The sequence below is a fragment of the Parasteatoda tepidariorum genome, chromosome 2, assembly GCF_043381705.1.
Source record: "Parasteatoda tepidariorum isolate YZ-2023 chromosome 2, CAS_Ptep_4.0, whole genome shotgun sequence".
Taxonomy (NCBI): Eukaryota; Metazoa; Arthropoda; class Arachnida; order Araneae; family Theridiidae; genus Parasteatoda; species Parasteatoda tepidariorum.
In genome coordinates, this window is record NC_092205.1 from 52,716,732 (window position 1) to 52,737,678 (window position 20,947).

At 30.5% G+C, this 20,947-nt stretch overlaps 1 protein-coding gene across 3 annotated transcripts in view; it reads right to left on the reverse strand.

Moving 5' to 3' along the window:
- Window positions 1–20,947, reverse strand: part of LOC107446306 (protein C-ets-1) — a 179,895-nt gene that overhangs the window by 97,124 nt on the left and 61,824 nt on the right. The window contains exon 1 of one of the 3 annotated variants that reach the window (XM_021145117.3): window positions 13,123–13,402. The exons of the other annotated variants lie outside the window; for them this stretch is intronic. Within the exon in view, the coding sequence (XP_021000776.1) occupies window positions 13,123–13,132 (10 nt within the window). The 5' untranslated portion in view covers window positions 13,133–13,402. Of the gene's footprint in view, window positions 1–13,122; window positions 13,403–20,947 lie in introns of those variants that run through there. 3 annotated transcript variants of the gene reach the window in all.

The following is a 20,947-nucleotide window of genomic DNA, read 5'->3' on the forward strand; positions in this document are numbered from 1 at the left end:
AAATGCGAAGTTTGTAATTATGGTATAAAAGTTGGATTATTTTTAAGGGATATTTTTAGAGCTGTCCACATTACTATAAATATCTGATTACAATAATTCATAATTAAAATTTTATTACCAATTTAAATTTTGAAACACTAAATCAATTATTAGCAATATGTCCAACTAATTAGTTTAGCGAATAGCAAAGCTTTTTATTTAGTTAAGGAAGCAAAATTTTTAGAAGTAAATAAATTTCAAATATTAAAAGTTTCGCTGTAGTTCATTTTATCTCCAAATATTTTTCCAGTTTTTCCTCCAAACATAGATTATCACATTTTGCAAAACAATAAATTTAGTTTTAAGATAATCAATCTACGTTGTTGAAGTTTTTTCTAAAATTAAACTAAAACAAAACTAAACGGGAAATTCCGTGAAAGCGTTAACCTAATAAACAAAATTTCAATGTTAACAAAATACTGAGTATTATGCATCATTTGCCTACTTTTGCTGTCTATTTTTATAAAAAAAAAAATTTTATTTTATTAATGTATTTATTTTAAAAAAAAATCTATATTAGATGTAAAACTTTAATCAGAAATTTCGCCACGTTAATATACAATAATCTATCAGTTGCTTCGGCAACATTTTTAGTTAAAAAAAAAAAAATTGGTCTGTGTATTTTGTTGTACACGTTATTGAGTTTCATACTCCAAGAATAAACAATAAATAAATAAATAAATATCCTCATGGTGTTTCGTTATAAGGTAATTTAAAATCCAGTTCAGAAAGGACAATATGGCATGATAACTTGAGAATTTTTTTTATTTTACTTTAAAATCCAGCTAAGTTCTTTTCCATATGCTTGATTTTAAACCACAAACATTTCATAGTGCAATTAACATAGTTTCAATTGCCTTATTTTCCTTACAATGATCCTTAAAAAAACAGAGTTTAGTTTTTATGAATATAATCAACAACATCAATGTTTTATATATACCATGTGCTTCATTTTAAAGCTCAAATATTACAGTTCAATTATCTTATTTTCTTATTTTAATTTTACTCATTAAAATTCGCCCCAAAACAACTCAAATTTACTTTTTAAACTGCCAACAAACGCTAGAATGTTCTGTTCTATGTGCTTAATTCTCATTATCAATGCAAAAAAGAAAAGAAAAAAAAAGAAAAGAAAACGACAAAATGGTAATAGTCTGTTTTGTTTATTTGAAAGTATGTTAGTAGTCTGTTAATTGATTTGAAAGATTCAATGTAACATAACGTGAATTTCAATTCAAGAATCTTCTATTGAACCAGTATTTTTTTTTTCATAGGTTGCATTAATGTTAGTGACAAATTTTTAACTTTTTTTTTTAAATTATTCAATTAGTAAATTTGGAAATTCTATTATATATCAGTGAGTTCAGCTGAAAAGAAACAGTAAACCGTAGAGAAACTGAATATTTTTGTGTAATATGTAATAATATGATTATTTTGCTTCGTAAATTTCAATAAGTTACCCGCAGAGTTGACAGCTCAAATATGAATATAGCTGAGGAGATAATTTTTTAAATATATTTTTTAACGAAGCATAATTGAAAATTTTAGTTAAGATACCAGGTAACATTCCAAAAAAGAGCAAACTTTGGGGATTAATAACACGTTATAGTCAGTTGCACGCATAGAATTTTATTTATTAATTTTTTCTTGCAAGCTATTAAATAAGATAGTTTTATAGTTTTTACTGGAGATTAATAATCTGTAAATAAGTTTCTGCTCTTACTCAATTTTCTAAAGCTTATATGTTTCGAAAATCATTGAAATATCCCTGAGTTTTTCTATTATTTTTCGATCTTTACGATTTCTCATCAGCTAAAAAAGTTATTAAAAATATTATGATATAATTCCACAATCTGCTCAGTCTGATAGATGGAATTATGTATTTACATTAACTACTAAGTATGGAGTATTGTTATTTTCCTTGTGTTCTTCTGCTATTGTTTGCTTAGATTTAAGAATAATAAAGCTCTATCTGATATCTATGACATGTGCCCCCATAGATAACCCTCGAATGGGGCCCACGACCCGCCCCTCTTGTCAATTTAGGGCTCCGATTAGTCGAACAGATTGTTTCCCGACCTAGAAGTCGAGGTCATAGGCGGCGGCTCAATTTTTCTCCCGCCGCACAGCAAGTGTCAGTTGCGGCACCTTGCGCCCAATTTGCCGTACTTACTCCCGTCTAATCGCTGTCGTTATTTGTGTTTAATAACCATAACGTTTATTTAATAACGCCAGCTACAGTACAGCTGTCGATTTGTTGCCTACATCAAGCTTGAATTGTGTCTTGGGTTAGAAGGTACAACAAAGCAAAAGTTTAAACAAATAAAATTGACCAATTAAAATCTAGATGCTAAAAGGTAAATTACATTGTTACAGATTAACAGTTACAGATTTTTTTTAAAAATGTCAGTAGTTTGTTAAAAATATATTTTAAAAAATTAAGTATCGTTGTACACTTTAAAAAATTCACTGCGAAAAATTCCGGATGAAATCACGGGATGAAGTACCGGCATTTTGGGTGCCTCACCCATAAAATATTATACCGTAATTTTAACAGTAATATTTACTTAATTAAAGGGATTAAGTGATATTACTGAAATTATTACTATAAATATTACGGTACATCAGATTTTTTTTTTGTTCCGTAACATGCTTTAGTAAAAATGGATCTTACCGTAATTTTATCCAGAATTTTTTGTAGTGTATTTAGTACATAAACTAAGTAACCAAAGTAAAGTATTTATAATTAATGTAAGAAATTTTTTAAATAACTATGTTTAAAAAATTTTGAAACTGGTAAACCGAAATTATTCTTTTTTTTTTTTAGATACTTTATTTAACATTTCAATTATAAAATAATGAATTCACTTATGAAAATATAAATTCTTTATGTTTTTAATTAGAAATTAATATCACGTTGTTTAATCAGATGTTGCCCTATTTTTCTATATTAAAAATTCGTAAGGACTGTGTCTTGAGAGTTCAACTTAATGTTGCATTTTGCATTGCTACGCAAATGCTGTAAGACCTATGGAAACTTGTAACTGCGAAGGTGTATAGAAGAATGTGCAGGGAGTGCAATGGAATAAAAGAAAAATCTAACATTCGAGAATTATTCACTGTTAAACTTGAAGGAAAAAATACCACACTTCTACAAGCTGCAGGAATGAGACTGTAGAGGTGAAATTTGATATGCTGAAAGAGTTGTTGTTAATTTGGCAATAAACTTGACACATTTTTTTTTTTCGAAATTCTAATTTATTTTTATAAGTTATTGCAATGTTAAGTGCTCTCTTAAGACTTTTTTCTCGATTTTTTTTTAATTTAATTTATTTTTTCTGCCTGATGTTACATTTTGCTTTGCTGTACAAAATCTATAAAACATTTAGAAATTCTAAATGAAGGTGCTAAGTAGAAAAAGTGCAGGGAGGGCGATGGAATAAATTACTATTGAATTTTAAAAGAATTAACGAAAGAGTAATTATTAACCATGGCGTTAAATAAATGAGAATAGCCTCAGGGGATAGAGCGTTCGCCTTCCAATGAAGTGAACCGGGGTTCGATCGCGGCGATGGCTGGTAGATACGAACTCCGCATCCGGCTTGCACCAACCACAGTGCTGACGTGAAATATCCTCAATGCTAGATGGATCATGGGTTAGGATCGATCCCCTTGCGGTCAGGCTAACCGTGGGAGCTTCTCGTAGTCTTCCTCTCCATGTAACGCAAATGCGGGTTAGTTCCATCAAAAAGTCCTCCAAGAAGGCAAATTTCTCCCAACACTTGATCCAGGAGTTTCCTTGTCTTCTGGATTGGGCTCAAAATTACAAGTCTGTGGAGCTGAACATTAGTAGTCGTAAACCCGAAAATTGGGTTAGCTGTTCAACGACGGTTATAAAATATAAAATATTGTTTCGCTAGGGCCGGGATAGCCTGGTTGGTAGGGCACTAGGCCCATGCTCAAGAGGTTGTAGGTTCGATCCCCGCCGACAGAAGACTCCCGTGTAGTAAATGGTGACTGATGCACGTTAAATCTGTCGAGTCACAAAATCCTCCATGTTCCCATAACAAATCATACGTCAGGAGGTACTGATCCAGGAGTTTCCTTGTCTTCTGGATTGGTTCGAATTACAAGGCTAGGAATTAAACATTAGTAGTCGCAAACCCACAAATGGGTCGGCTGTTCAACGACGGCGTAATATTATGTCTTAAAAATTTGATAAACCTTGAAAATGTGCCTTATGTGTGCATGTTTTGTTTAATTCCAAGCGTTTATAGTAAATGCTTACGTGTTCAAACGCACATTTTAAGTTACATAAACTTTTTTAGTTACGCCTATTGAGCTACGTCGATTTTTTTCAGATAATAAGTTTTGCCCTACTCAAAGCATATTAAACTACGTTCATTTTTAAAGCGGTTATACGTTAATTTTTCTTAAACATGCGTTTTGAGCTACTTCTAATTGACATGTTCTTAAAATAATTTTTGCATGACAGTAGAATATAATTAATAATTTAAAAAGATTTTCAGTGCTACTTTCAAACGGAATATCGTCTAGATTCTCCTGTCTACTTTTTGAAAAAGAAATTGTGTTTTTTTACAAATGCGTTTCTCTTTCTGAAATTTTTCTTCTTTTTTTTCAATAAAAAGAAAATACATGAGGGACGCATTTCATGTTGAAATGAAAGCGACAGGAAGGTATATGTTGGCGAAATTTCAAAACACACATAAAAAAACGCAAACTGAGAAAAACCAGGTGTGATAAAGAGGAAAAAACCCACATATTTCTCTTTTCATTCACAAACCTACCTTTCAAATTTTATGAATGAACGCACATCAGCTGGAAGTGTTCTTACTACTTTTTTTTCCTCACTTTTTCTTTATTCTAAAGCATAATATAAAGCATATCTCACTTTTTTTTAGCGTATTTTTAAGATAAGCATTTTGAAGGAAAATATTAGCCCTAGTTTTCTAAAATAAAATCAAAATAAGTGCGTATTGAGTGGTTCTGGACATTTAAAATCTTTCTTTTAAAATAGGCCTTTATTCTTTTTTTTTATTTATTTGTGCTGTCTTACCATTTATTAAATATACAAATTTGTCAACAAATATTTCGCAAAAAATGCTTTATTTATATATTTTGTATTATTTAGGTTATTTGAAACAGCGTCAATTTGCTATATTGTTTCGTTATCTGTATAACTAGTTAACTTTTCTTTTGTAGAATCAAATAAATAGCAACTATTAATTGACATTAAGAAAGTAAAAAATGTCCTAGTAAAGTAATATCTGCTGATCTCCCATAGTGAACCCGTTCCGTCGAGCGATAGAAATAAATAAATTACAAAATAAAAAAGGAATTAACAACTTAAATTTGTTAAATATTCAAATAAATTAATATCTTCATGTCGTTACATTTTTACAAGAAGGATTGTGAACGGAAACTGTATGTTTAAAGTAATTCTACATTTATTCCACTAAGCCTAAATGCTTTACTCAACTAGCAGGCCAGAATTACCAGGTTGGTAGGGAGTTAGGCCTATGTCATAGAGCTCGTGGATTCGATCCCGGCCGGCCGAAGACTCCCCGTATAGTAAATGGAGCAAATTAAATTTGTCGGGTTCAAAGTCCACCATGTTCCCATTACCTCTGGGGGTACTGAATTGGAGATTGATTGTTCTCTGGTTCAGGTCAAAATTACGATCTGTGGATGGATGTATGAATGGGTGCGCCCTATAAAGCTGGTTGTGAGGTGAGTGTGTGGCTTAAGTCGTATTCTTGGCCATAGATGGCGCCACTGAAAGAAGAAAAAACGCACCCTCTGCCTTAAAATTCGCTTGGTTCAACCAAGCAGGCTTGCTGATATTAGCAAGTAGCATTAGAAATCGCAACTCTACGAGCAATTAATAGCCAGAGATCTGGGTAACAGTGTCTGTTAATATATTGTTTTGAGAACTATAACATAACTATCTATTGCGGGATTTAATAAAATCAGTTAACATTTATAAATTAAACAAATGTTTGTAAAGCAAAATATCTGCTGATCTCCCATCGTTAATTCCATTCCGTCGAACGATAGGGTAGGAAATTAGAAAAATTCAAAGGAATTCATATTTTCAAGACCTTAAACATTTACAGGAAAGATAATAACGGAAACAGTCTGCTTGAAGTAATTCTGCATTCATTTCATTAAGCCTAAATATTTAATTCTACGAGCAATTAATAGCCAGCAATCTGGGTAACGGTGTCTGTTAACTATATTGTTTTGAGAACTGTAATATAACTAGTTAATTATTTATTGCAGTATTAAATAAATAGTAGCTATTTGTTAAATATTTAGAAATTAAACAAATGCTTGTAGAGATCGTTAGATTATCGTTAATTTCGTTTCGTCGAACAATAGAGAAAGAAATCATTTCACATTAACAAAATTAAGAGGAATTAACATCTTCAAGTCGTTATATATTTACAGGAAAGATAATAAACGGAAACAATCTTTGTTTAAAGTCACGCTATATTTATTCCATTAAGCTTAAATAGTTTACTTTACGAGCCTCTTCTAGCTAGCGATCTGAATAACAACGTTTCTGTTTTTTAAGTTAACGGATTTAAAAGAAAAAGAGTTTCTTTAACTTGCCGCAATGTTGACTGTTTAACCGATTTGACACAGTGAGGCGAGCACTTATCAAAAAACCTCTTTGTCGCTTAAACCATACACAATGCCTAAANCCCCCTCCCCCCCTTCGGGATGTACGTACTTTTTGAACGGCCCCTTAACCGATTTGACACAGTGAGGCGAGCACTTATCAAAAAACCTCTTTGTCGCTTAAACCATACACAAATGCCTAAAAACATTTACCCTATTAGCATCCTAGAGATTTGGAGACAAACGCAAGAACGGAGGGGAGTAGGTACGAAACATTTTTCGAAAACAACACGTTGGTAAAGAACAAAGAATGCCGACTAGCTTGATAAGCTCGATTTACCCAACACCCACACGCAAATAGAAAAAGAAAGACTTTTTTCGAAATAAATAGGCAAGACCTTGTCACCGCCTTGTGAATTTTGGTGTTATCGTCTGTTGGTTCCCCTTCCCCTCTTCCCCAACCATCATTCTGACACCTCCTCTCCCCTACACATTATTCGTTTACCATTGCCAGCTGAATCAATAATTATTTTTATTGCCTAGTTTAAATAATACTCAGACGTTTTTGAAATTGTTTAGTCTTTGCTTAAAGCGCAAGCGCGTGCCGCTGTTTATTTACTAATGCTTTCTCGTCATAAGTATCTCTATTCGAAACTAATATTCTTTCTCAATTCTTTCAATCCTTGTTTTAGTATCCACGCTTGCATGTTAATAAAATCACGTTAATTGGTTTTAAATGTTCTTTCCACTACGAAACATTAATTAATAAAATTAAAAAAAACTTTGAAGGTGAATAAATTTTCGAAGGTGAAATATTTTTATCAGTAGCTAATGAATAGTATTTTATTATCGACACTGAAACAGGGCATAAGCATAAATTAAAAATATTTTATTATGTTTCAAAGGGATCATTCGGAATCAGTTATAGTGGTTTGGATACATAATAAAATAATCGTTTCAACTGAACGTTAAATTTTGCTTTGCTGCTCAAAAACTATAAGATGCAGACACTTGAAATAACGTTTTAAAGCAGAAAAACATGCAGGAAGTTCGATGAAATAAAAAAAAAAGTTTCAATTAGCTTGTGAATAATCAACTGTTACTTGAATTTGTAGAACTTATAGAAAAAAAAGTATCTTGCGGGCCACTCAACGAACGCAACTACCGAGTTGAAACTTAAGTTGCTGAAAGACTATTTTTATTTAACACGATTTTTTTGTTCTTTGAAACTTCAATTTTATTGCAAAATTATGTGCTTTTCCTGCGAATTTTTTTTTCACATCTTTTGCTATAAATTTTTTTACTGCTCACACTCTATATGACTTAACTTAAAATTACGGAGGTTTTTAGAAAAATATGCAAAAAACTCAAGGAATAAAAGCAAAATTCAAGATTCTGTTATTAGTTCGAGATATGAATTATTAAACTTTCAGTAAAAAGAAAAGTAAATAAATAAATAAAGCCGAACTGCTGTTCGGCATAATTTGTTGAAACCTTAATAAGGTGTTACATAAATTATGTTTTTGTCTTAGTTGACACACAGTATTGTATATAACATCTAATGCAGCGGTCTGAGGCGCAAGATCCATTCGCTAGATTCTTGAAAACCCGTCGCAGAGACAGCAGCCGCCACAAAAGCTCCAGAAGACCTAGTAATCTACGGATTTGTTGACACAAGATCCCGAATCACGCACGAATAATATGTGCATCACAAATTGAGTCGATTAGCAACGGAGACGTGCCAACATCGAAGCACAATGCCCAAAACCAAAGAAGACTGTGCCATCAACCGACCGCAAACGACCTAGTCAAAATGCTATTAATAGCAGCAGAGCAGCAACCAGGGACATGACTTTCCTGCTAGAAAATTTTCTAAAACATAATATGAAATCCGGTAAATGTGTAATGAAATTTAAGAATTACGATATCTAGTATTGCGTATAATGTATCTAGCATTATACGATATCTATTATTGTGTAATGTATTTAGTATTGTACGATATCTACAATGGTGTAAAATGTATCTAGCATTGTACGATATATAGAATTGTTTAAAATGTATCTAGCATTGTACGATATGTAGAATTGTGTATAATGTACGATATCTGGTATTGTACACAATGTATTTATAACTGTACGATACTTATTTGTATAATAAACCTAGTATTGTGCGATATCTGGGATTGTGTATATTGTATTTATAACTGTACGGTATCTAGCATTTTACGATACTTATTGGTATAATGAACCTAGTATTGTGCGGTATCTGGGATTGTGCATAAAGCATTTATAACTGTACGATATCTAGTATTTTACGATACTTAATTGTATAATGAACCTAGTATTGTGCGCTATCTGGGACTGTGTATATTGTATTTATAACTGTACGATATCCAGCATTTTACGATACTTATTTGTATAATGAACCTAATATTGTGCGATATCTAGGATTGTGCATAATTTATCTAGTATTGTACGCTATCATATACTTTTTCCATAGTATAGTGTAATAGAATTTGAGAAGTACAATACTTAGCTTCAATTTAACACCATATTAAGGCAGGAAACTTGAATGATATTACGAATTAACTCGCTCCAAATTTTTTAACTGTATAGTTATAGCAAACAGCTGAACACATCCCCCTCCTCCAGTTTTTTTTAATTCATTTTTTTTTTCTTTTTACTCTAGAAAGTTTTTACCCTATTACGCATTATTTGATTTAAAACAGAAACATTTAAATCTATACTAGTTAAACAAAAAGTTGCTTTTCTTAGAATTCATCTTAAGTGGTTTTCAATTATATTTACCTACATAACATTTACGATGAAGTTTACGAATCATAACAGATCATTACCAAGAAACCACCTATGTAAAGGCTTGGCCTCCTTTACGAAGAAATTTATTTTAGATATTTATCATCAGGAAGTAAACATGAGTTGTAGAGGTTCTATACTTCAATTACTATAAATAAACGTGACTTCCTTACGCGCGTGTACTACATATCTCTATCAATCGATTGTCAATCGCATGCAAAAGAATTGATCTTGAAATTACTAAATTCGTTTGTAAGTTTTCGATAAATTATACTAAAAATTTCCGAGTATAATGTTAAACGATATTAGATAAATTGAACTAAAAATTCTAATTCAACAGTTTTGGATCAATAAACTACAAACTCAATTGATATTTTGCTTCTTAGTGAACAATTACTTCAGAAAAATCACCGATTACAAAATATTGTGCCATCGATTTTTTTAAAATTTAAAATAAATATTTTACTTTTCTTCCATTCTGCTGCGATTTGTGAAAAAAAAATTACTTTGTTGTGCAAATTCTTGATTTTCTGTAAGTTTACTTTTACTTTTTTGCTTTATGAACACAAAATACAATAATTTTCAATATTAAAATTGATATTAAGCACTAAAAATTTAAAAAATATTTCAACTTGTACATTGTAAAAAATTCTGTAACAAATTACGGTAAAAAATACCGGCACTCAGGGTGCCGGTACTTTTTACCGCAAAATCCATTCTTACTTGAACATAACACGGAACAAAAAATCTGATATACTGTACCTAAGACGCTGATTGGTTAAGGGAGAAAAAACTTGGATGGAAAGTAGAACATGCTCTACTATCGTCCAAGAAGTTTGACCAAGTTCTTGGATGATTGTTTACACGATCCAAGCTCAAAGCAAAACAATTTTCCATCAATATCAATCAGTCTCTGTCCAAGAAATTGGATCGTCTAAACAGGCCTTTTGTGTTGTTCAGTATTAATTCATTGATTGTTTACTTTTTTTTTTTTTTTAACACCGCTCGGAAAGTGGGCATCTAACAAGTCAACGATAAGAAAAAGACATAAATCTTTAAACAAACAGTTCTATAATGGCAAAATGAATGGTCAAAAACAATTTCGGCAACAAGCTATTCCAGTAGCAAGCTGTGGAAAATATGAACATGCCTTAGCCAGAACACAATGTTAAAGAATTACTTAATGAAACATAGTACTTTAAATTCATTTCAAAAAAGTTTTTAATGAATATTAATCAGATAAAAACAGTTTTGATAGTTATAACACACTTTATTTTACAAGTAAAATTGATCTGCAAGAGCAGATTGTTTATAAGCAGATGTTCTTGTTTCTTTTAGTTGAATAAAAATGCAGCGCAGGTGAACGCTCTGATTCCAATATACATTAACTTCAACTTTTATTTAATAGAAATCTGATACGTAGAATGACAACTAATAATGAAGAAAATAAATATAACTCACCTTTTCGTTATTTTAGAATAAAAGAATAATTTCGTTATTTTAGAATAAAAGAATAATTTCGTTACTTTAGAATAAAAGAATAATTTCGTTAATTTAGAATAAAAGAATAGTTTCGTTATTTCAGAATAAAAGAATAATTTCGTTATTTTAGAATAAGAAATTTTCGTTATTTTAAAATAATTATTTTAGAATTCGTTATTTTAGAATCGTTATTTAAAATATTTATATAACCCTACAATAAGCTCAAAACCCTTCCTTTTTTTTTTAAGGCTAGCTAATTATTTTGCAAGGACACAAATTTTAATTTTTACACATCACTTTATAATTGCGTTATTAATATCTTAAACAGTAAACATTTTAATTATTACAAAAATATAAAAACCACAGAGGAAAAATATCCGTGCTTATTAATTCTTTTAAATTTATAAGCAAATCTTTATATTTAGGTTGAAATAAGGTGAAAATTATGATTTAAATTCACTTTTTTTATTAATGCCTTCAAACTGTAACTATGTTTGTAAGCAAATTATTCTGTATTTAAACTAAAGAAGAAAAACTAACTATCAATTCCAAATTTAAAGGAACCCAATGACGTTGATAATTATTTTTACATTTATTAGATTTATGTGTGTCAAAAGCTAATAACTAGATAAGATTCAATTTCATATAACTAGATTAGGTTTGATTTTCTTTTTGTAAATTGATTGAGCTGATTTTGGTGAAAAACGCTTCAAATACAATACAAGGCATCAAAAACGTAGATGAATTGACAAAGTAAATAAAAGCTAATTTTATTTTTAGTAAATAAGTATGTCACAATAAAAATAAATCGATTATATATAATGGATATTCTAACACTAGTGGCCACAAGAATCTCGGGCCCAGGACAAAATTCGTTGCAAACTCATTATTCAAAGCATATAAAATTTAATTTTACTATTTCGTAACAATGACTTCAAAACAATGGTTTACGTTTGATTCTTAAAACATCGATTTTCAAAAATATACTAGAATATTAATTTACAGTTGTTTTCAAGCTTGTTTTTACTGAAATCTAAGTTTTTGCAGGTTTATATTTTTGTTAATATTTTTTAATTGTGATAAATTTTTTCACAAAAGTTGTGGAATAGGAATATTGCTAACAAATATAAATATGCTCATAAAAAAATTATCTGCAATTATAAAAATTCGACCCTGTCTTCTCCATTTCATATCTACGGCCTTGCTTATAAAGGAAATGTCATAATATATTGGTAATATTCTTACGAAGTGGTTGGTTGTATGTGGAATAAATCCACAAAAAAGGTTAATATAACAGTAACCAACAGATTGTGCTAAAAGTGCATACCATTTATCTAAAAGTGAAAATATGAGCAAATAAGAACATAAGTTTAGTCCTCGTAGTTCTACTCTGTCTGAACTTTGCTACTAACACTTGTACGAGTCAATAAAAAAAATACAGAATTGATGATATTAAAAACCACAATAAATATTAAAAGTTTGAGGGCATTGAAAAGTTATCTCAAATACTGTAATCAGGAACTAGAGAAAGTATATATCACGGATATTGGACATTAAAGAAAGTAAACTAGCTACGAAAGGTTTGATATATTCGAAAAGTTATCTTAAATATCGCTATCAGAAATTAGAGAAAGTATATTATGGATATTGGACATTAAAAATTCACACGAGCTATGAAAGGTTTGATATCTCCTAAAATTTATCTCAAATAAATCAATCAGAAAAAAAGAAAAATATAAATTGTGGACATTGGTCAAATTTCCACAGTTTCCATCCTACTACCAGACAGAATTCAGTTTGATATCATGCTCACTAAACGTAACACTATTTATGAATTTCAAAAAGTGAAAATCTAAGTATAAACAATGTCCAAAGTGTAATACCATCTCATGGTCATTTCGTGTTATCGGAAAATAGTTATTAATAAAACTTATTCAGGAAAAAATGTTTGTTTTCAGGATATTTTACAAGTGTTCAGTAAGTGGGCATAAAGGAATCAAGGTATGAGAAAATTGGACAACTCAAAGAGATTCGAGCTTGAGCATCTTCAAGAGCAGGTATGGAACTGGATGCTGTGATAATTCATTTCCCAATGAGACCAAAAAATTTAATCCGGAATTAGCTTTTGTCGGAAGAATCTTACCTTTTATCATATCCTGTGTCCGGTCTCCTGTTTAGTGTCCGCCCTTATGTCCGTTCGAGTGGTGATGTCCGGCAGTAACAAATCGAACCGTCAGCTGATCAGGAAATCAGCTTTTCCTGCTAAAGGGGATTCAAATTTCAATGCTGAGATGATTCTGTTATTACATCAAAGTATGCCTGAAGACAACATGTCTTGCCAAACAGGAGAGAAGTGAATGATGCCAAGAGGAGGAACTATATTCAGAAATCTTGGTGAAGGAGGAACATATTCAAATGAAATCAGTGCTAAGACACGGGCACTGGAGAGGTGGGTGTTTGTTTTTGGCTAGTTATCGCTTCTCGATTACCAGTTATTGTATCCAGGCGCTTAGTAGATGCATTGTTGAAGTTAATACTGCTAATTGAGTATTCTTTTAGTTATTGCAGTATGCATTGTTTGTAGATGCATTGTTGAAGTTACTGCTGACTGAGAATTGTTTTAGTTATTGCGGTATGCATTGTTATAGATGCATTGTTGAAGTTAATACTGCTAATTGAGTATTGTTTTAGTTATTGCAGTATGCATTGTTGCAGATGCATTGTTGAAGTTAATACTGATAATTGAGTATTGTTTTAGTTATTGCAGTATTGGTTACAGTTCCATTCAACTCATTAGAAAAAAATAGTTCAACTATCCTTTACGAAAACTAAGGACAGTTTACTAATTTATATAATCAATATGAGAATGAACTATAGGTATGGATTATTGTAAAATAAGCAAATGTGTTGAAAACACTGCATGCAGTAGTACAGATTTCATTTATTCTCAACTATCAGTTTCAAATACTGGAATATTAGGTTTCAAGACCAGATTTATTTCACTTTTGTACGAAACTAATTTTTTTTTTCTCTGGGCCCCTTAATTAATTGCGGTAAGATTTTGCTAATCTTTACTTATTTTACTACTTTTAAGCTTCTTACACAAAATAATAATAAACAAATAAACAATTATTAATTAAATTACATTTAAATAAGTTTTTTTTTTATTTTCAGTTTTTTTTACTAAACTCAGTTATTTTATAATTACCATTTCAAATATAAAACCCAATTAGAAAGTTTATTTTTGCAAAAAAAAAAAAAGTAAATTGTTTAGGTTTTGGATCACGAAATAAAACTCACGTGCAAAATACGACAAACTATTAGTTTTTTTTCGATCAAAAGGAATTGAAAGCAACCTTAATCAGTTCGATGCAAAATATTTTTTTCAATGTGAATAATTAAAATGCAAAAAATGTACCATCAATGAAAATTAAGAGTTATGGAACTAACAAACAGCATAATGCTATCTCATCAAATTTTATTTCAATAAGGTTCCTAAATTATAATTCATAACACAGAAACATGCACTCAAAATTACAATAACTAATGTAAAATATTACTGATGTTCTTCTTTACTTATAAATTTAATAAACATTTATTGGTCTAATTTTTGTCTTTATCTTGGTTTAATATATTCGCCATATGGTAATTTTTTTAAAAAATACATGCTTTATTACATATTTATACATATATTTATAGACTAATGGAAATTTTGGTCCGCTTTGAACTACATATCGTGCAAATTTGGTGTAACCTTTAATGTGGTGTTAAATTTCAGCATATTATCACGATACTATGATGATTTTTCAGATAATGTGTGATACAATTTTATGGAAAAAATTTAAATGATACTTTTGTAAAAAAAAGTTGTGTAACAATTTTTGCAAGAGTTCTTCATTGCTTATTAATACGTTATTGGTAGCTTGGCGTTAAAATTGGCTTTGTTTTCCCCATTACAACAGATACAGAAACGTCATGTTTTAAACATGTACAATTAGTTTTAAATGGTAACCCAGGGCTTGTGTTCTTATCTCTAATTTTTCAGTATAAAAACCGGAAGGAAACTGGGTGCTGGCTTTTTCGACTGCTACCAACTGATAAAAACCTCTTCCAACTCTAAAAATTAATTCTGTTTTTATAAAAGAGGCAGAAGAAATTTTTATTCTGAGATATGTGAACTTATCGAACACTAGTGGTCAACAACTGCTGCCATTAGATAAACTGTAACTGTGATTCTGATCTATTCGGGGAAATGGGGATGGGTGTTTGTTGGGAAAGTTCGTGAGGGTGTTTGAGAAAATAAGGGGGTAAACTAATCGGATTGAGAATCATGAAAAAATAATTTTCGTATTCCCTGAAAAGTTATTCTTAAAATTGGTTCAGAGAGATTTGGTCAGAAGATTAAGCTTTCGACCCAAGGAAGATAAACTTCATTCAGACAAAAGACAACATTAAACTGACAGGCTAAATAGGTTAATAAATAGACACGTGACACAAGCTAAACATTTTGAAGGAATATTTACAATAGATTGTTATTTTCACTTATTCTATAAAGAATCTGTAATGGAAATATAAAAAAAGTTTTAGATAAACAAACGTCATTTTTAATAGACTAATAATTATATGTAATCTGAAACAAATTGTAAATTATATTAGTAAGTGAACTACTGCTTTGAAAATTAAATATATTTTTATTGTCACTTATTCTGGGAAGAATCTGCAATCGAAATCTAAATAGTTTCAGATAAATAAATGTCATTTTTAATAGACTAATAATAATTTGTAATCTGTCCTTAAGACAAATTGTAAATAATATTAGTACATGAACTATTGCTTATAATTTAAAGAATAAATATATCGTTATTTTTCATTCATTCTGTGAAGAATCTTCATTCGAAATATAAACAAAGTTTTAAATAAATAAATGTCAGTTTTAATACACTAATAATTATATGTAATCTGACCTTCAGACAAATTGTAAATGATATTAGTACATGAACTATTGCTTATAATATAAGAAATAAATATATAAAATTATTTTTTATCATAGAAAGAAAAATATATTTATAATAGTTGTAATGGATAAGATGAAATAGTTGTGATTGAACTTTGTAAAATAAATTCAGGGATCCCCACCTTTTTCGTATTTATGATCACAATCTTTGGTTCCCAATGAGTGGTTTCCTTTTTTTCTTCTTCGGAATCCTAAATGATTACCCTTCCATTAGAGTAACTCAGATTTCATACATAAAATTCGTTAGCAATTGTGAATAGCTTGGCCAAATGTATAACTAATTTGAATGGACTTCTAATTATATTGAAAATTTTTAATCCGAAGGGAAAAAATTTCTTCCCTTTATTAATATAAGTTTTGAAATTAGATTGTACGACAGATAATTGAATTCGCAGAGGGGACGCGATATTTAGTCAATTTCTGAATGAGTTTTTTTCGTATATGCATGAGCTAAAAATGTATAAAATAACTTAAGTTATAGCTTTTGTTGAAATGAAAGCGAAAAAAAAACTTAAAATCGTTGAAAGTGGTTATCAGATAAACATGTTTCTTTATTGATGAATTTAGTTATTTTATTTTGAATTAAGAAGTTCGATGGGAAAGTTGAAGAAGTTTTTTATAAATGATTATCTTTTTCCAAGTTACTAGAATAACTTATATATATATTTTAAATTTTTTCTTTTTTTTTTCTTCTTTTGGTCTTCTACTTAAATGTCTCCGATAATTTCTTAAAAATAACTGAAATATTGAATAAATAATGGATTATTGGTTAGATACAATTATCGGTTTCAAAAATCCTAACTGGTTAAAATAAGGCCTAACTCTCGGAGCCCTTATAATCTTTTCATGGTACTGTAGGGCTCCGCGGATCACCTTTGGTGAATCGTTGATCTACAATGGATCAACGGTTGGATCAACGGATTACGTTGATCTACAATATCGGAATTTTATTATAGTTGTTCATCGTGCTCTTTTATACGATGCTCGAAGGCAAGGAATTGGAGATCCCTCTGGTGTAGATAGTTATAATCAATAAAACTATATATAGTTAGAAATTAAATAAATTATTTAAATTATTTTAAAACATCAAAGATCAAAATATTTTAAAGCTTAATTACCTTAATAACAAATAATAATAATAATAAAAAAAATCCTAAATAGTAAATCTGGAAAAATATCTATTGAGAAATGTCTTTAATCCGAGACAAAATTTTATTTTAATATTTAAATGCGTTATATTTATTAACACGAAAACGATATTTTCGGCTACATCAGTAACACTCTATTTTTATATAATATTCGTAAACTGTCAGTTACTGTTTATCTCTATAGATATGAAGAAAAAAGCACTGCAGCTTTGGATGTTCTATTTTAAGTTAGATTTTATAGAACAACACAAAAACTATAGGATTTTGAAATATTTGAGCTGTGCAGAAAAATGCACAAGAAGTACTTTCAATTATTATTTCGAGAATTATTAATCGTTAAAATTGTAGTAATAAATACTACGCGGTTTGATCTTAAGTGCATATAAATTCGAATAAGGAATTAAAAGGATTATTTTTAATTGTGAACAAACACTAGCTTTTTTCGAAATTTATGTAATTGTAATTTTAAAAGCTTTATTTGCTAATATTTCTCCATTTTTTTATTTATTTTAAGATTTACGAAACTTTACAATACATTTTGTTTTCTTGCACAAGAGCTATGAGACTTAGAAAGGACGTCACTTTACAAAAGGTGTAGAAATATCTGNCCACAACCTACAAAAATTTTAACTGTTTTAGTGAATTCAATAGTTACAAAAAGCTTTTATCCACTATCTTAGCTGTTCCGATCTAAGGAAGACAAGCTAACTCCATAACTAATTGCTCATTACGTTTATTCAAACACTATCCAATTAGATACTATCTGAAAATCAACAACGAATCATCTCCAGTCTCATACTATTTACCGCATTCGTCTTGACTTTGAAGAGCCCATAATCGCTCGCACAAGCGTGCGGGGCAAGCATTCGTCATGAAAAGGATTAAACTGACAATTCAGAGTTGGAAGGAAGGAAAAAAAAATGGTTGCAGAGATCTTCGAAGCAGAGCAAAAGAAAGTAATTTCTTCTGCCCTTAAACGGGTCAAAGAATTTTCTTTGTTGTTATAATCAACGAAAGGGGTTGTTTAAAAGAATCCCAACACGGCTGGTTGAACTAGCAGCTTTCACTTTTTCTTCCTTTTATATAAGTTGAAGATTAAGGTCTGTAGTTCAGAAGATTAGCGAACGAATGCATAGGTCAGTGGAGTTGACACTCTTGACTTATATAGTTCAAGATCTGTATTTGTCACTAAAATACGCCAGCCGTGCACCTAGAATAGATCCTTTTTATGGCAAATTGTGACAACTGCGTCATCGTGTCGCGCGTATGTTACAGAAAAAATAATTAGTGCATATTGAAGAATGATCAAAATAGATAAGATTGTAATTCCGATTAATTGTACACCCTGTTTTTGATTTCATTGTTTAATTTATTATGTAATAAGAATGTAATTTTAAAATTAAAGATGTTAAAAAAAGAAATAGTGGAAGAATTTGATTTAAATTAAGGAGTTAAATGAAAAGTTGATATTATTCTACTTTTAGTAAAAATAAGGTTGGCAGGTGTATGGCTTTCTTCTTCTTCACTTACACGACAGCCCTGAGTTGACTTAAAAATTGCATCTTGGCTAAGGTTTAACAGTTTGTTATCCCAATAGTTTTAAGGTCTTTCAGACACTCAATCAAACTAAGTTTCCACAGTCAATTTTTATTTTATAACTGTCGTTGAACAGCTGACCCAATTTTAAATTTACGACTACCGATGTTCAACTTCAAAGCCATGTAATTTTGAACCCAATCCAGAAGACAAGGGAACTCTTGAATCAAGTATCGGGAGAAATTTGCCTTTGTGGAGGACTTTTTGATAGATCTAACCTTCATTTGCGTTACATAGAGCGGAAAACCGCGAAACCTCTCATGGTTAGGCTGACGACAAGGGGATTGAAATCAATGATCCTTTTACCACTGAGGATATTTTACGTCAGCACTGTGGTCGGTGAGAGCCAGGTGCGGAATTCGTATCGACCTGCCATCGCTGGGATTAAAGCCCGGTTCACGTCATTGGAAGGCAAATGCTGAGCCACCAGGCTCTCCACAACCAATTCACCTACTTCCTCTTTTTCGGGTACCAGATGGTTTGGCTAAGATCTTAGTGGCTCGACCATCATCCAATCTTATTAGGTGCCCATTTAAACCTTCGTATGGTTATAAATTAAATTATATCTGGTTCCTTAAATAGTTTATAGATTTCCGAATTAGTTCTACTTCTCCTATAATTGTTCCACTTCATTTCTCCAAAAAATACTTTTCAATATTTTTCTAACAAATCTAGTGCACGTCCTCAGTAAATGTCCATGCCACAGAGGTGTATGTAAACCAATAGTTTGCTTTTTTTTCTTCCTGATAATGAAATTAGAATTTAAATATTTTTGTAAGCCTAAGAAACGTATGTTTCTGTGACTCTATTCTCGTATGACTTAATACTACATAAATATTTTAAATAATTGTAACTGAGAATATCCATCATTACCCTATTCAGTCGAATGCTTCTCATAAAGTATCAAGTTCATACGTGGAGCACAATCTTGTTAATTCAGTCATAAACCTTTCGTTAAGCAATGAAATTTCCAAACAGAACAACAATGACGATGAATATCGGACGTGATCATAAGTATCAGCGTCTATGATCATAGAAATCGCTACATTCATACTAGTGTTGCTGTTTTCTTTTTCTTCTAAATACTTCATCCTATCTGAATGAAAGAGATTAAGCACTACACGTAGCATCGCACTCGTTTCATGTACCTAAATTTTGAGCAAGCTCTGTACAGGGATTAACATAATGCTAAATCTCTCGAACATTCATATCTCCGTGTTACTCTATAGGGAGTGCTACTCAAATAGTAGTACGCCATGGGTAATACACACGGTGTAATATACTTAGAATTTTCACATAGCGGACGCGTTTCTTGAGCTTAAGTTTTGCGCAAAATCTGTGGAACATTTCGATTGTTTTGCAGCAATTGCGTTGCACATAACGCACTTACATTAAAAGTGCAGGATTCAACGTATAAGTTCTAAATATCTCTAACATTCCTTACTTCTATTTTTCTAACTCCGCTATAATCTATAGGCTATACACTTGGGGAAATAATATACTTAGAATTTTCAAGCAGCATCGCACACATTTCATGTACGTAAGTTTTGTGCAAGGTCTGTAGAACACTTTGAGTGCTCTGTAGCAACTGCAAAACATAGAACACATTTTATTTAACTTTTCCTTCCATGTAAATTTCTGGATGATGTTTTAAAGTGCGACGGTGTGTTATTTATTATGATGACGTCATATTTAATTTGTTAAAATCGTCAAATCATCGTATATACATTATAAATAAGTAATGAAAATCAAGAAGAACAAATATTAAATTCGTATATGAATTTGATAAAATTGTCAAAGGCTGCTTAGTTTTAATTGCCAAATTTTGAGTACTCTACAACTTATAATTTCATTCAGTTTTTCCTTTTATCATGTGTCTCTTGGGCTTTTTTAAACTCTATAATATTGCTTTTTCTGCGCTTTGAACTTAAATAATAAATAGTATTTCAAAATATTACACTCGTATTATATGGTTTTAGTATTAAGCATTCTACTATTATTTTCCATTCGATTTCAAAAACCCTTGAAGATTATCACTTTGTGCCTTTGTCTACTGAGATCTACGGCATTTAAAGAAAAAAACAAAATAAGCAAATGTTTTTACTTTAAGGCTGTTTTTCGAATGCTCCGTTGTAATATGAAATGATGCTTTTTTGCGAATAATATACTATTTTTATAACTGCTGTGAGTTTGCAACTGTTACTCATGAC